At 49.0% G+C, this 14,819-nt stretch overlaps 1 protein-coding gene and 1 long non-coding RNA gene across 2 annotated transcripts; both read left to right on the forward strand.

The window, feature by feature from the left end:
- Nucleotides 1-218: 218 nt before the first annotated feature.
- Nucleotides 219-3,452, forward strand: NFKBIA (NFKB inhibitor alpha). Its single transcript, XM_024551313.4, has 6 exons — nucleotides 219-569; nucleotides 1,145-1,253; nucleotides 1,572-1,782; nucleotides 2,056-2,144; nucleotides 2,276-2,536; nucleotides 2,881-3,452. Exons 1-6 carry the CDS (start codon nucleotides 343-345, stop codon nucleotides 2,926-2,928), a joined length of 945 nt encoding a protein of 314 aa, XP_024407081.1. The 5' UTR covers nucleotides 219-342; the 3' UTR covers nucleotides 2,929-3,452.
- Nucleotides 3,453-8,532: 5,080 nt separating this feature from the next.
- LOC123478783 (uncharacterized) lies at nucleotides 8,533-13,618 on the forward strand. Its single transcript, XR_006654101.2, has 3 exons — nucleotides 8,533-8,884; nucleotides 9,317-9,438; nucleotides 11,847-13,618. It is a non-coding gene; the product is annotated as an uncharacterized lncRNA (long non-coding RNA).
- Nucleotides 13,619-14,819: the final 1,201 nt, after the last annotated feature.

The following is a 14,819-nucleotide window of genomic DNA, read 5'->3' on the forward strand; positions in this document are numbered from 1 at the left end:
CAGCCACTCAGCTTTCATCAAAAAGTTCCCTGTACATGACCCCAGTGGCTCATCACAGGGAGTTTCTCTGATGAACCCCAGCTCAGGGTTTAAATTGCTTTTCCCCTAGCTTAAAGAGGGGGCCAGTTCTCTTTTCTGGTCTGACTGGCTTGGAAATTCCCCGCGCCTGACCCCGCCCCTGAGAAATCCCCTGCCAGCGCTTATAGGGCGCCGCGGCGGCGCTGCCGAGCCCACAACTGTCCCAGCCAGCCGTCCCGCCTGCCAGCGACACTGCGAGGGAGCGATCGCGAAGCCCGCAGCCGAGCGCACCTACGGAGCAGCGCCCGAACAGTTACCACGGCCATGTTTCACCCTGCCGAGCACGCCCAGGACTGGGCCATGGAGGGCCCCCGGGACGCGCTCAAGAAGGAGCGGTTGCTGGACGACCGCCACGACAGCGGCCTGGACTCCATGAAGGACGAGGACTACGAGCAGATGGTGAAGGAGCTGCGAGAAATCCGCCTCCAGCCGCAGGAGGCGCCGCGTAGCCCGGAGCCGTGGAAGCAGCAGCTCACCGAGGACGGAGACTCGTAAGTGTCGCGGGCCCGGGTGGCAGGGCTGGATGGGGGCTCTGGGCCTGCAACGCGCATCGCGGGGCCTGCGATGCGGCCGGGGACCCGGTGTTTTGCACCGACCCCGAGACCTTGCAGAGCTGCACGGGGGCAGGGGGCCAGGGTTAGTTCCCGGGGCCGCGGTTCCACAGCTCGGCCTTGCAGCCGTGCACAGCCCCCACCCCCAGTCCCGGTCGTCTCGGCCGGGGGCGGGGCGGCAGCGGGGACGCGAAGTCCCCGCTTGCAAAAGGAGGCTGGAGTTTCTGCCCCGCTGGCGGGCGCCGAGCGGCCGGGAGGGGAAGTACAAGGCGTTCCGGCCCCGCGGGAGGGCGGGGCGGTCTGGTCGGCGCCCTCGGGGAGGGCGGGGGGGTGAGCCCGGAAAGTCCCTGGGCGCCTGCCAGGAACACTCAGCTCATAATAACCTCGCGGAAAACACCGCGGCCTCGGCCTCCAGAAACCCCGGCCTTGCGCAATCCCCCGCAGCCCGCACCTCCCTGGGCCCCACGCATTGTACTTGTACTCACTCTGGGGGGTTTTCCCTCTCTTCCCCTCAGGTTCTTGCACTTGGCCATCATCCATGAAGAGAAGGCACTGACAATGGAAGTGGTCCGCCAAGTGAAGGGAGACCTGGCCTTTCTTAACTTCCAGAACAACCTGCAGCAGGTGCGCCTCTGGCCCAGCCCCTGCCTCTCTGACCCTGTGATCTAGCAGTCGCTCCTAATCCTCTATGAAATGGTCAGTGGTCTTTATTCGACCTGACCTTTTACATTCGAATCAGCCAACATTCTAGAAAGTAAAGAAAATTCCATTAATTTGGTGAGACTTTATGAAGGCCACCAGGGGCCTCTGGTATTTGCCTTTCCCCTGGCACCTGTCTGGGAGGCGGGGCACCCACACCCTAGGGAATCTCTGGGTCTCCAGAAAACTTAGACTGTGGGTTTGGTCCATGACTTATCGTCTCTCTGTTCCTCCTGTTTGTAGACTCCGCTTCACTTGGCTGTGATCACCAACCAGCCAGAAATTGCTGAGGCACTTCTGGGAGCTGGCTGTGATCCTGAGCTCCGTGACTTTCGAGGAAATACCCCCCTACACCTTGCCTGTGAGCAGGGCTGCCTGGCCAGTGTGGGAGTCCTGACTCAGAGCTGTGGGTCCCAGCACCTCCACTCCATCCTGCAGGCCACCAACTACAATGGTACGTCCGCCTGCCCTGCCCATCAGAAGGTAGCTGGCATGCAGGAGGGGGAGGTGGGCCAACTTCAGGATTCCAGGCAAGGGCTTAAACTCTCAACATATAAAAAGCTAAGAAAATAATATATACAAAAGGTCTATTTGACACCTTTATAAAGTTAATTCAGAAACCAGATTCTTCAGTAGAATTTGTTCCTTGAAAGAACAGGTGAAAGATTCTGCTTGAGATGTGAGGGTTGAAACAAGTGCTTATACTTTCTTCCTTTTGTTCTTCTAGGCCACACGTGTCTGCACTTAGCCTCTATCCATGGCTACCTGGGCATCGTGGAGCTTCTGGTGTCCTTGGGTGCTGATGTCAATGCTCAGGTGAGCCCTTCCTGCCTCCAAATGCCGTGCATTGGGCTCTAGGGCCCTCCTCCCTAAGATCTCCCCTGCTTTTGTTGCAAGCTAAAATTCCACACTCAACCGTAAACATCTCAAATTCCTTTTGGTTTCAGGAGCCCTGTAATGGTCGAACTGCCCTTCATCTTGCGGTGGACCTGCAGAATCCAGACCTGGTGTCTCTCCTGCTGAAGTGTGGGGCTGACGTCAACAGAGTCACCTACCAGGGCTACTCCCCATACCAGCTTACCTGGGGCCGCCCAAGCACCCGGATACAGCAGCAGCTGGGCCAGCTGACCCTAGAAAACCTTCAGATGCTGCCAGAGAGTGAGGATGAGGAGAGTTATGATACAGAGTCCGAGTTCACAGAGGATGAGGTAAGTCTCAATTTTGCTCTGCAAAAAACAATGAGAATGGCCATTCTCCCTCCACCCTCCCAGGCCCCTAGAGCCAAACTCTGCGTCCAAAGGTCTCACATAGTGAAGCTCTCCAACTTTAGTGTGTGTAACCAGTATCACAAGAGTGTGTCTTTCCTCTATGGCTTTTAAGCAGAGGAGCGTTAAAGCAAAACTCCCTCAGCTCATGAAGTAAATTTATGTTTGGAGTAGAGAGAAGGAAGTCCACAAATACTTGACTTATTTCCAGTAGCAGCTTCACCATTATCCCAGCACCCCTGGCAAAGCTCTGAAGTTTAACGTGCCTTTTTCCCTTTTGATTTTAGCTTCCCTATGACGACTGCGTGATCGGAGGACAGCGCCTGACGTTATGAGCTTCGCAGAGTGTCTCAATGAACATGGACTTGTATATTTGTACAGAAAGAGAGTTTTATTTTTCTAAAAAAAAAGAAAGAAAAAAAAATCAAAAGGGTGTTCTTATAACCACACTGCACACTGTCTGGCCTGAAACATTTTACTGGAGTGGATCAGCCTTTATTCTTTCTAAGAACTTTGGAAGGGGACAAGAAAGATCATTGGAATTCAAAGAAAATTTCTTTGGAACCTGACCATGGCGGGGTTTTTTGAGAAGGTTATCCAAACTCTTATGAAAGGACTGATTTTATTTATTGTGCTTTCTGACTGAACCTCCTTGGATTCAGTGGCTGAGCCCAGTTGTGTCCTGTGACGTGTGACAATGAGGCATGTTGTTGAACCTTTCAGTGGTGTGGGGTTAACGGTCGCTGCCTGTCAAGGTTTGTGTTACCCTCCTGTAAATGTTGTACATAGTGTATTTTGTTGGTAATTATTTTGCTACTTCTAAGATGTATATTTATTAAACAGATTTTTACGAACAGAATTATCCTGATCATTTTCTTTGGGCCACGGTGGGACTCTGTTCTGGGAGTCACTGAATCAGTCAGGCCTCAGGTGGAGAGTTGAGTGGGAGCACTTACCACAGCCAGCCCTGAAACCCTTTCAGAAGGCAGCTTCTCACACTGTCAGTACACAGCTTTGCAGGCAGCAGGGCCCACTCTGTGTGGGAGGGGAGGCTGTTACCAGATTGCAAGATGATAGGAAACAGGCTGGGGGTGAGGGGAGCCAGATGCTTGGCCTACAGCTGGAATGCTCTCCTTTGTCATTTGCTTTCATCCTCTTGGTGTAAATTATTCCAGGACCCTTACTTCCACTTTAGGAGATTATTTTGGCCAAGAGGATTATGCTGAACTCACATTTTCTAGAGCTGGAAAAGATCTCATCCATAATACTGGAAGTTCCTAAGGACATGGGTTCAGAAATGGGACCGCACTGACATTTGCTGGCAGGTGCCCACCTCTCACCCTTTGTTTCACCATTTGTAAACTGGGCTGTTGTGAAGGTTACACAAGACAATCCACGTAAAAAGCATAGCAGAGTGCCAGGCACATAGCGCTGAAGAAAAATACAAGCTATTGCACAACATCCTGTATTTCACATGGGAAGAAACAAGTCCAGAGAGAATGCCCTACCCTGTCCTGTCCAAGGTCATCTTGCAGAGTACGCAGGTGGTTAATGTCTTTTAAATCTGGGGTCCCCAACCTCCAGGCACAGACTGGTACCCTTCAGGGCCTGTTAGGAACCGGGCCGCACGGCAGGAGGTGAGATTGGATGGTAATGAGCTTGAATCATCCTGAAACCATCCCCCGCCTCCCCCATCCGTGGAAAAATTGTCTTCCATAAAACTGGTCCCTGGTGCCAAAAAGGTTGGGGATCACTGTTTTAAATACACTCCACTACTAAACCGATTTTGCTACCAGCCGTAGCAGATAAGTGGCAATAAAGTCTTGAAAAATCCAGTCAGCTCAATCAGTCACTAACTCTACTGAATGATTCTGCAGAAGCAAAACATTTTCCAAGAAATCAATAACTTGCAGAATTTGGGTTGAGATGCTCTGAATCTCAATGTTTTTATCCCTAAAATGCATCTCTCACCCAGGTAGAGGAGTAAAGTTAAGTTTATGGCACACTATAAAATGCAGAATGGTGTATAAATACAATTCATTTACTTTAGCTTAACTTCAGAGAGCATTACCGTTACATTGCCCCTTTCCTGGTCCACAAATGATCACCTTCCTCTCAGACCAAAAATGAGCCGGTACTTAGCGGGTCTTCTATAGAGAGTATTATTGTAGACTGGACTGACTGGGCAAGGCAACCTCAGTCATCTGGAGCTGAGCACTGTGGTGGCCCCTCTACCAGTCTTGACTCCTTTGAAAGCGCTCCAAGCCCAGCACTGAAATTCCTTGTCCATCCCAGAACACCCGAACACAGGTGTGGTGTAATATAATGTAACACACGAATGTCAGTTATGTTCAGCTGGTGAGTAGAGGCGGCAAGAGGGGTGGGAGGAGAGATATCCACCTCATATCCAAAAGAACAAAGGCTGGAAACTTGGCTCCCGATTTTGAAATGATGATGCCCTTAGTGCGTCTCAGTGAGACCAGCTTCTTTTTTCCACTGTAATGGTGTTGAATCTGTGCTGGGTTGTTGCCCGTCACCCTCACTCCCGTTTTGTGCTAGCAGGTTGGGAGAGGCAGGACAAAGGATGCAGCCCACTCTTCCTCAGCCTCCCCGGTGATCAGCTTTCATGCAGTGGAGTCACCTTCCATGGTCACGGCAGAAAGGGACCTTTTCTGATCCATTTGGTCCCAGCCTCCCACCTTTCTAGGCTTCAGCTTTCCTGCCTTTCAGGACCCCAATCCTCAGGATAGATTCCATCATCTGAATAAATCTCGAGGTACCTGGGCTCAGCTAAGGGCTCGAGTCAGTCCCAGTTTCTTACTCTTCTACCTGCTTGATTCTCCATTCCTTCTTTCCTTTTAATGTTTAAAGCTACTTTCTTTCCTTCATGTTGTTGGTTGGGTGGCTGGAGCCTAGAGTTTCCCAAAGAAAGATTTTATACCTGAAACAGTCTAACCAGCAGAAAGTTTTCCTCAATTTTCTTTTTTTTTAAAGATTTTATTTTTTTATTTTTACAGAGAAGGGAAGGGAAAGAGAAAGAGAGGGAGAGAAACATCAATGTGTGGTTGCCTCTTGCACGCCCCATGCTGGGGACCTGGCCCACAACCCAGGCATGTGCCCTGACTGGGAATTGAACCTGCGACCCTTTGGTTCACAGTCCGGTGCTCAATCCACCGAGCCACACCAGCCAGGGCCAGTTTTCCCCAAATTCCAAAGTTAAACAAGGACAAAAGTTTTGAAAGAAAATAGTTCAGCAGACTGAGATCTGTCTATGCGCTTTGATTTTCTCCAAGAAGCTACAAGTCTTATTAGAGCAGGTAGAAATAAGGGGGCCTTGGGAAAAAGGGAAGTGACCCAAGGGGGAAATAAGAAGTCAGCAACTTCCTTGAATTTAGTTCCTTGATTCCTTTTGCCTGCCTCATCCTCAAGATAAGTTTTCTTTATAGGTCACATAGACCAGGTTGCTTCCAGAAGGAAGCGTTTTTCTTCGAGAGGGAACGAACTCCAGTCTAAGCAGTTTGGAGACCTCCATTCAGGGCCTGGAGGCAGGCTGCTGGCTGCTGTGGGATGTTCGCACAGAAGTTCACTCACTGTTGGAAGTGACTAAGTGATGATAGTTAGAACTGAGTCAGTGAGATGGGTTCTTCCTTGGCCCCCTTTCCTTCCAATTTTCATCAGCTTGCTCCAGGTGTAGTTGAGTTCACTTGGCAAGAAAGGTCAGAGTGGAGCTCCAGTCAGAAACCTGCCCAAGGAGCATTCTGCGACCTCTGGTACTTCCACAAGGACATCCCAGGCCATTTCCCCATTTTAGGAGATGATTACAGAAACTGAAACTGGATATCCTGCCGTGTTTCCCTCCTAGAGAAGTGGACTCTGTCTCATTCACTCATTTGCATTATAAAACACTATTATTCTCCAGACCCTGTGCAGGGGCTAGAGACACAAAGAGGAACCTGTCGTGGCCAGTGCCTCAAAAAACTCCTTGCTTAAGACAAACAAGCATATATAAGGCAGGATGGTAACATGCAGTGGGACAGGGGACAGAGACCAGGCGGTTACCCCCGCTAGCGATCTGACCCTCAGGCCACTACCACCTAGTAATGTGAATGGGCGAACCGTCCCAGATGTTGGACCTCAGTCGAAGAGTTCTGGCTAAGAGAGAATTCAGAGCCAAGACTCAAATATATGCAAACGTTCATTTAGAAAGTCACAGAGGTAGAAGAAGGGAGCCGACTGGACTGTGTGGACTTAGGAAACAAGTTACACAGGCGAAAAAAGGAGTTTTATCTGAAGGTCTCGGGGGAAAATATCAGTGGAATAGTCATCAGCTGCCAGGTGAGTCCTTTCATGGTCATGGTCTTTACTGATGGGTCGGTATCAGGGGTCATTTGTCCTTTGAAGCAGGTCCTGATATCAGCCATGACATCTCCCTGCCTGCCTGGCCTTGCTGCTTGTCTGGGCTTGGAGCTGAAACACAGCTGAGGCCGAGATGTCATGGCTAGGGCTTCATGTTCGAGGGGGTGGTCATGCAAGGGCTTGGATGGGGGAATAAGAGTATTCTCCAGCCCCCTTGTTCCTAGTCTGAGGGGGTCTACTACTTGACTGACTATGTGCGGGGGAGGAAAGGTCAGGGTGATGGGGGACTCAAATGTTAGAAAAGTTTTAATTTAAGTCACAGCTAATAAGCTTAGTAACCAATGCCTGTAAAAAGCTATTGTTTCGGGAACTGAAGGTATGACCCTCCCTGACTCCAGGAGACCACGAGCAGTTCCACTCTGTGCGCCAGGATGACTGCAAGCAGTCAGGATGGTGCCTGAGCCCTTGTGCTCCAGGCTGAGACGCCCACTGCCCAGGACACGGAGGAAAAAATGCTGCAGCTTTTATCTGATGAACTTTTCCCTTGAATTCCAAACCCCTTACCCCTACACTTTTCTTCTCCTTATAAAAAGGGTCTGTTTAAAATGGAATTTAAGACCATCTGTTACGGTACATAACCTGCCGTCTTCTCAGATCACTGGCCATCTGAATAAAGCGCCCATAAAGATTCCATCCCTGTCTCTGCTCATTGGGTCTGGTAGTGACAGGCTTTCCTGGTTTCAAGGAAAGGGTCTCGACCACATGATCAGCTCTGAAAGGTTAGGGGATCTAAACCCCATGACCAGTGATATGCTAGGGGAAGAAAGGTCCCTCCCTACAATATTTGCCCTCCCAGTTTTGCCCATTACTAGGCCCCTGGGGCATTCTGCCCTGGTGACCTTCTGAACCTGGCCTGTCATTCCTACTCTGCTCATGCCTGTCTAACAGCCCACTGTATCAGTCCCACATCCCGAGTGGCCAGTGGCAGCCTTTGGATATGCGGCTGGAAACGAAGCTTTGCTCAGAACAACGCTAATTCCTGGGCTGGGGTTAAATCAACCCTCCACAGCAGGCACCTGTTCATTTTTGCCCCTGTTGTGATCCTAGGTTGCAGAGCTGAGCCTGAAAGCAGTTTGCCCCAAGTCTTTGAAATAATGACAAATAATATGCTTGTCTTAGTCCAGGGCTTCTTGAACTCAGTGCGCACTCGAATGGCCTGGAGATTTTGTTGACACACGGGCTCCAATTCAGTTGGTCAGGAGATGGCCTGATATTTGTGTTAGGGTGGTCAGTGACCCAGCTGTGAGAATTCACAAAGAAAAAGTGCAGGGAGTAAAGGTTTTATTTTTATTTTGCCAAGGGAGGAAAGGGCCAGGTGTGGCGATGTGCACCGGCACCAGTACCAGCACCACCAGCACCAGCACAGGCTCTGAGGGGTGGGGGCTTTGGGCTTTTATGGCGCAATTGGGAGGCTGTAGGGCAGGATGTTTCAGTTGGGCGGAAACTTGTTTCAATGTTATCTTTGGGTGCAGGGTCCACTGTGGCCTGGTATGTCCTGTTTCATAAGTTCCTGCAGCCTCTGCGCCTTCAGGGCGCTTCCAATAATTTTCTAGTCCTGAGGATAAAGGCTCATAAAACAATTAGGGTCAGTCCTGCTTTATGGGGCCCAGCCAGCTCTGGGAAAGAGGTTCTGACAAAGTGGCTTTCGTCCTATTAATTTGCATTTACAAGAAGTTCCTAAACAAGGCCTACGCTAGTGGTCCCAGGACCACACTTGGAAGAGCCTTTTGAATAAAATGCTATTTTACTGATATTTAGTTAAGGGCAGCACTCTCCACCATCCCCCCTCATGCCTCTGCACCTGGGACAAGCGCACTTCCGCAGCCACTCATCAGGATGAGATGACCCAACATCAGGCAATATGTCTTGTGAAAAGTAAGGTGGGATGCTGAGCGCTAACATTAAAATTGGGGTCAAGGAGGAGGGTGTGGGGGGAGGTGGAGGAGGGTATGGGGGGGGAAGATGGTGATGGAAGGAGACTTGGCTTGTGGGGGTGAACACATAACAGTGTACAGTGATGTGTTATAGAATTGTGCACCTGACACCTGGATAATTTTGTTAATCAGTGTCACCCAATAAATTCAATAAAAAGGAAAAAGGGTGGGTCAAGGCCCTCAAACCTGCCATCCAACCAGGTAAATGTGATAAGGGAGGCATCCGACTCAACACAAAGCCAAAGACATCTGAGGCCCCTGAAAGGACCAGAAATCATGAAGCAAACACCTTTGAAGGGTAATTTGCTAATTAAGATGAAAAGCTGTTTTTCAAATGTGCTTACTTGTACCTTTGTATGGGGCTGCTCCGCAGTGTGGGAGGGGCCCGACCAGGCCTCCAGCTGCTTCCCTGTGACAAAGTCCCCACCACGTCCTTATCAGAATGTGGGAAGCTCCAATGATGGGCTGACTGGAATGAATCCTTGAAAACCTCAGGTAAAGAATACCTTCCCCTTAAATGTTGCCATCATTTCGTATTTCCCAATTTTAAGACCATATGAGTACAGGCCATATAGAAAATACGCAGCTATTTAAAGGTAAGTTTTCAAAATAAGTTTTACTTTATACAATATTTCATTCAAAATGTTATTTTAGTGATCTATGGTAATACATATCATGGGATAAAATAATAGAATCCATGTACTTTTTATTTATTAAACAAGTAGAGAGTGCTGTGTGCTGGACCCTCTTCTAAGTGGCTTACAGATATTAACTTCTGGTATCCTCAAACCACCCTGTGCGGTAGGTGCTATTATTATTTTCATATTATTTTACAGATTTTATTTATTTATTTTTAGAGAGGGGAAAACAGGGAGAAAGAGGGACAGAAACATCAGTGTGTGGCTGTCTCTCACACACCCCTCACTGGGGACCTGGCCTGCAACACAGGCATGTGCCCTAGACCGGGCATCAAACCAGCAACCCTTTGCTTCTCAGGCCAGCACTCAGCCCACTAAGCCACACCAGCCAGGGCATTATTTTCATATTTTTTTTGTACGGAAGATAGTGCATAGCCGAGTCAAGAGACTCAGCCAGGCCACACTGTCAGTACATGGCAGCGCCTCACTGGGGTGGGCTCAGGTCCGCATACCCAGCTTGTGGCATAAAGTGGTTTCCAAGCATGCGTGGGAATTCCCACTAACTTAAAGGATTTCAGGTCATCATTCTGTTTCTTACACATTTGTTACTGATATCTTACCAAAATAGGGTAACATAGTACTAAGCATGGTATAATGTTCTGATGTGTCCTGTTAATAGAAAAGTGTCTTACTGCAACTATATCACAATGCAGAGAATGCAAAATGTAAGACCTTAGGAGACCTCAGCAAACTGAACAGTAGTGTGGGACTCCAGCAGGTCCGGACCTGCATCCCAGTTCCCAACCTCTGCGTGTCTGGCGTCAGGTTTCAAGCGGTACTGAATAGAGGGAAGTGAGGTGCGTCTTTCCTTCCAGGAGTTTCCAGTTGTGTGGTCTGCATTTGCTTCTGATTGAGGCTGAGTCTACCCCAAATCAGCACAGTAAACATTTTGGTCAGACTTTCTACAACTTTGCAGTATTTTAATATTCATCTCCAGGGAAACCGAAAACAAACAAGCAAATGCAAACTTTTAAGAACTAATGAATGAGCTTCTTTCAGATGAAATGTTCTGGTGTTGATTCGATTTTAAAATTTTAAGTTGGTTTTTAAGCTTTTCCTTCGAGTGACCACCATCGTTGGGGGACAACTTCCCAGGGCAGCACCTTGCTGTGTGGCCCGCTGTGTGTGTGGCTTGGGGGAGCAGCGGGGCTCCCGAAACTTTTATGTGTATTAGCACTTAATTCAGTTCTTTTCCACAAAACAAAGAGTAAGCCCCTGGTTTGAGTAAGCCAAGCCATAGATATGTAAATTCACATAACTTACAAATCCAAAGAAGTAGAAAGTTTTCATGTCTTTGAGACAATCTGGAAGAATCTGTCTGGGGTGGAGGCAGCACTTCCCAGGTTGGAAACGCAGCAGCAGCGACGGTCGCCAGGGTCTCTCTGCTCTCGGGCCCACAGCACCCACAGCACCCACAGGTGGGAGGGGCAAAGCCAAATCTCAATGAGAATTCCAAATTTGGTGTAAAGGGTATTTCAATGCAAGGGCTTCACTGGGCTTAGGAAATTTCGGGATATAGACATTTGGATTTGGAAACAACAGCAAAGTGAGGATTTTAAGGTGAGGGGTTTGAAGCAGCTCAGGCGTGAACTGCATTTTAATGTTTCCTATTAAAGAGTCGATGGGTCTTTCGGGAAATTCCTGTAATGAACAATCAAGTTATTTCCCTGGGCAAGAGTGTCTTGGAATAGTAAAGTTATTGTAATGAACAATGGAAGAATAAAGTCATTTTGATGTAGACAGTAAACTAGGGGGCAGGAGGGGCAGTTGCAGCCTCAGTGTGATTAGTCATTCGGCCCACAGTGAGGTCCTGAGCAATATGAGGACTCATGACAGGCACATTGTGATAAATAAAAAAGATTAAAAATTCAGCATGTGAGCCCGTGGCGGGAGGGGCTGACAGGGAGGTTACAGGGGAAACTGTATGCAGGGAGCACAGAGGCAGGGATTCAACATGATTCAGAGGAAGGGAATCAAAAAACAAGTTTTGCCTGTTCTGTCATTTTATCCGTAATTGACAAGCCTTAGCTGCAATCTGTTGTTCCAAAGTTGATCGTTCGCAAGACAAATTCACACTGCAAAGTAGCCGTGCACTGCAGCTGCTGGTGAAGAATAACTGTAGGCATCATTTCGCAAACAGTGTCTGCCAGGGATTTTACATATGTGATCACAACAGGGGTGGGCATTATTATTCCCGTTTTGCAGATGGAAAAACCGAGGTTTCGAGAGGTTTCGCCATTTGTCAGAGGTGATGCAGTCAAGAAAAGTGTCAGTGCTGGGATTCAAACCTGCGCCTTCTGCCTCCAAAGCTCTCTTTCGGCCGGCTGGTGGGCAAGCCCCCTTACTACCGAAGACACACAAAACTCCTCAACCTCTGCCGTCTTCCGCAACTGGGGTTGTTAACCCGAAGCAGCTCTGGCTGTCACATAAACCCATGTTACTCTGAGAAACCATTCGCTACTTCTATTTTATAAAATTTCCTTATTACTGAAGTTGGAAAGGCACCTCATAGGAGAGTTTGAAAAATAACTGAGAGTCGCTGTAAATGCATGGGAAACTCATAGTTTCCTATAAACACCAGAAAACCATGCACACAGTCTTGGCACACCAGGCTTCGGTGGGTGAGAGGCCTCCAGTCACAGGCTCCAGACACTCCTGGTCCTGGCTCACGGGGCTGTCCAAAAGGGGAGCAGGTGGTTCTTGAGAGCAAAATAATAGGAGCCCACCAGCAAAGGAGAAAACTCCACCTCCTCTGAGCCTCCTGGGAGACCTTGTGCAAGGCGATTTGTGGTTAGATTTAGAGCCCACCTTTCAGCTGACACTGTGGGACAGAGGTGGGTACAACGAACAAGCACCTCTGGGCCTGGGCCTGGGCGGGGCTGCTTCGAGAGGCACTTTCCAAAGGACTGGCAGGCACTGCCTTGGTGGTTATGATGACAGCGGCAGCCTGTAGAGTAACTGCCCAACCATTTGAAGTTCAGACGGACCTGGTTCCCACCGCAGGCCCAAACCTGGGCTAGTTGCTTAACCTCCCTGCTTCCCAGTTTCTCAGCTATGAAGCAGGTGCGGCTGCTGCCCTGAAGAGTTGCCATGATGCTTAACTGTCGCTCGTGGCATGTGTAAAGCCCTGGCCCCCACACACGGTAGGGCTCAGCGGGTGACAGCACCTGCTATTAGGTCATTCATGTCAGTAATGATAAGGAGCATCTGACAACCTCTCTTTGGCACGCAGTCCCCTCAAGCAGTCCTCCTCCTTCCTCTACCACTCATGGTTGCCCAGGACCTGAGGAACCAGCTCCTCTAAGGACAAACTGGGCCATCCTGTTGTCCCTAGTGCCCTTCCTGGCCTTTTCCTTGCCCCAGGGCTCCGCCCTCACCCAGCCAGCCCATCTCAGCCACAGAACATGGTTCCCTGGTGGGGGGACCTGATTGGAGCCCATTTAGTGCAGACCTGACCCACAGGAGCTGCCGCAGTGCTGGACGAGGAGAGACCATCTGTCACTGACGTGCCTGACCCCAGATGGGAAACTGAAAGTTGCTACGGGCTGAGTTCTGGATGGGAGACTGGAGGCTCCTGACCTCTGATGGCCCCATGAAGCCACAGAAGGCGAGACCACTGCTCCTGTGGTCAGCAGTGGGCCAAGCTACCAGCTGCTCAGGGACCATGGCTCACAGAAGCACAGTCTGTTTATAGAGTGTGATGAATACCCGTCTAGTGTCCTGGGGCCTTGCCAGGAGCCCCCTGTTAAGGGGCAGCTGGTCAGGCTTACCCTTGGGGCATTCAGGTCCCCCCACCCCGTCTCACACAGAGGAAAGTGAACTTTTATGACAGAGACCTTCCTTTCCTTCTACCAGCCCACTTGGGGGAAAGGAAGGGAAGGGGAGAGCAGCATTAACCACGTGTGACAGAATGAAGGAGGGAGGAGGTCTGCACTCCCAGGAAGACGCCTTCCACATGCTAGTAAGTGGAAGAATAAAAGCACCTTGCAGTGTGGTTTGCGTGGTATACTCCTATCAATAAACAAAAAACTACACTAGAATGTTCTGTCCACCAGGATCCTTAGTTATAAGCAAAAGAAACTCATTCTGGATATAGGCAGAAAAGAGATTTGTGGGAAGGATTTTGGGGGAGCCCTCAGAATCATCAGGCAGGCTGGAGAGCCAGAGAGAGAAGAGCTGGTGAGCTCTTCCTTGCAGCCTGGGCCATTCCACTGTGGCCAGCACGGACTCCACACGGTCCCTCCCTTTATTAGCCTCTGAGTCAAGGTCTAGGCAGAAGGGTGTGATTGCTGAAGTCTTGGTCATGTGCCCATAAAAGGGAGGCTGGGAATGCACTAAGTGCCTGACATTTTTGCTTCAAGTTAGGGCATCCCCCAAAGGTAAGTGGGTTCAGATGACAAATTTGAGTGACAAATATCCCTTGATGTTAACAGTGGTTATTTCTGGGTGGTTGGATTAAAGGGTGGCTTTGGGGGGTTCTGGGTAACTTGTTATGGCGAATTTCAAACATATACCAACGTAGAAAGAATATTAAAACAAACCCCCATCTCCAGCTTCACTTTTCACCTCACAGCATTTTGTTTCATTCACGCTCCTATCCACCGCCTCCCCAACCTTATTTCAAAAGAAACACCAGTCACCGTATCATATATGTTTATTCTTAAATATCTTAGTACTCATCCCTAAAAGACAAAGACTATATTTTATTATTTTTTTAAAGATTTTATTTATTTTTAGAGTGAGGGGAAGGGAAGGAGAAAGAGAGGGAGAGAAGCATCAACATATGGTTGCATCTCACACATACCCATGCTGGGGACCTGGCCTGCAACCCAGGCTTGTGCCCTGACTGGGGATTGAACTGGTGACGCTTTGGTTCAAAGGATGGCACTCAATCCACTGAGCCACACCAGCCAGGGCCAAAGACTATATTTTAAATGCATAAGTTTAATTTCATTATCACACCTAAGGAACTAATTAAGACTAATCAGAGAGATATCTTTTACTCTTTTCTTTGTGCATTTCTCTATTACTTTAAGTATCAGGAAAAAATATAAGTATACACATTTTTATTTTATTTTATTTTTTAAATATACTTATTGATTATGCTATTACAGTTGTCCCATCCCCCCCCCCACTCCACTCCATCCTGCCACCCTCTCCCTCCCACATTCGCCCCCT

The sequence above is a fragment of the Desmodus rotundus genome, chromosome 7, assembly GCF_022682495.2.
Source record: "Desmodus rotundus isolate HL8 chromosome 7, HLdesRot8A.1, whole genome shotgun sequence".
Classification (NCBI taxonomy): domain Eukaryota; kingdom Metazoa; phylum Chordata; class Mammalia; order Chiroptera; family Phyllostomidae; genus Desmodus; species Desmodus rotundus.

What these genes read in the sequence shown, in the direction of transcription:
- NFKBIA (XM_024551313.4), top strand. Translation starts at nt 343, where the DNA reads ATGTTTCACCCTGCCGAGCACGCCCAGGACTGGGCCATGGAGGGCCCC. An exon ending in CTCACCGAGGACGGAGACTC is followed by an intron (nt 570 to 1,144) that starts GTAAGTGTCGCG and finishes TCTTCCCCTCAG; the next exon opens with GTTCTTGCACTTGGCCATCA. An exon ending in CCGAGTTCACAGAGGATGAG is followed by an intron (nt 2,537 to 2,880) that starts GTAAGTCTCAAT and finishes TTTTGATTTTAG; the next exon opens with CTTCCCTATGACGACTGCGT.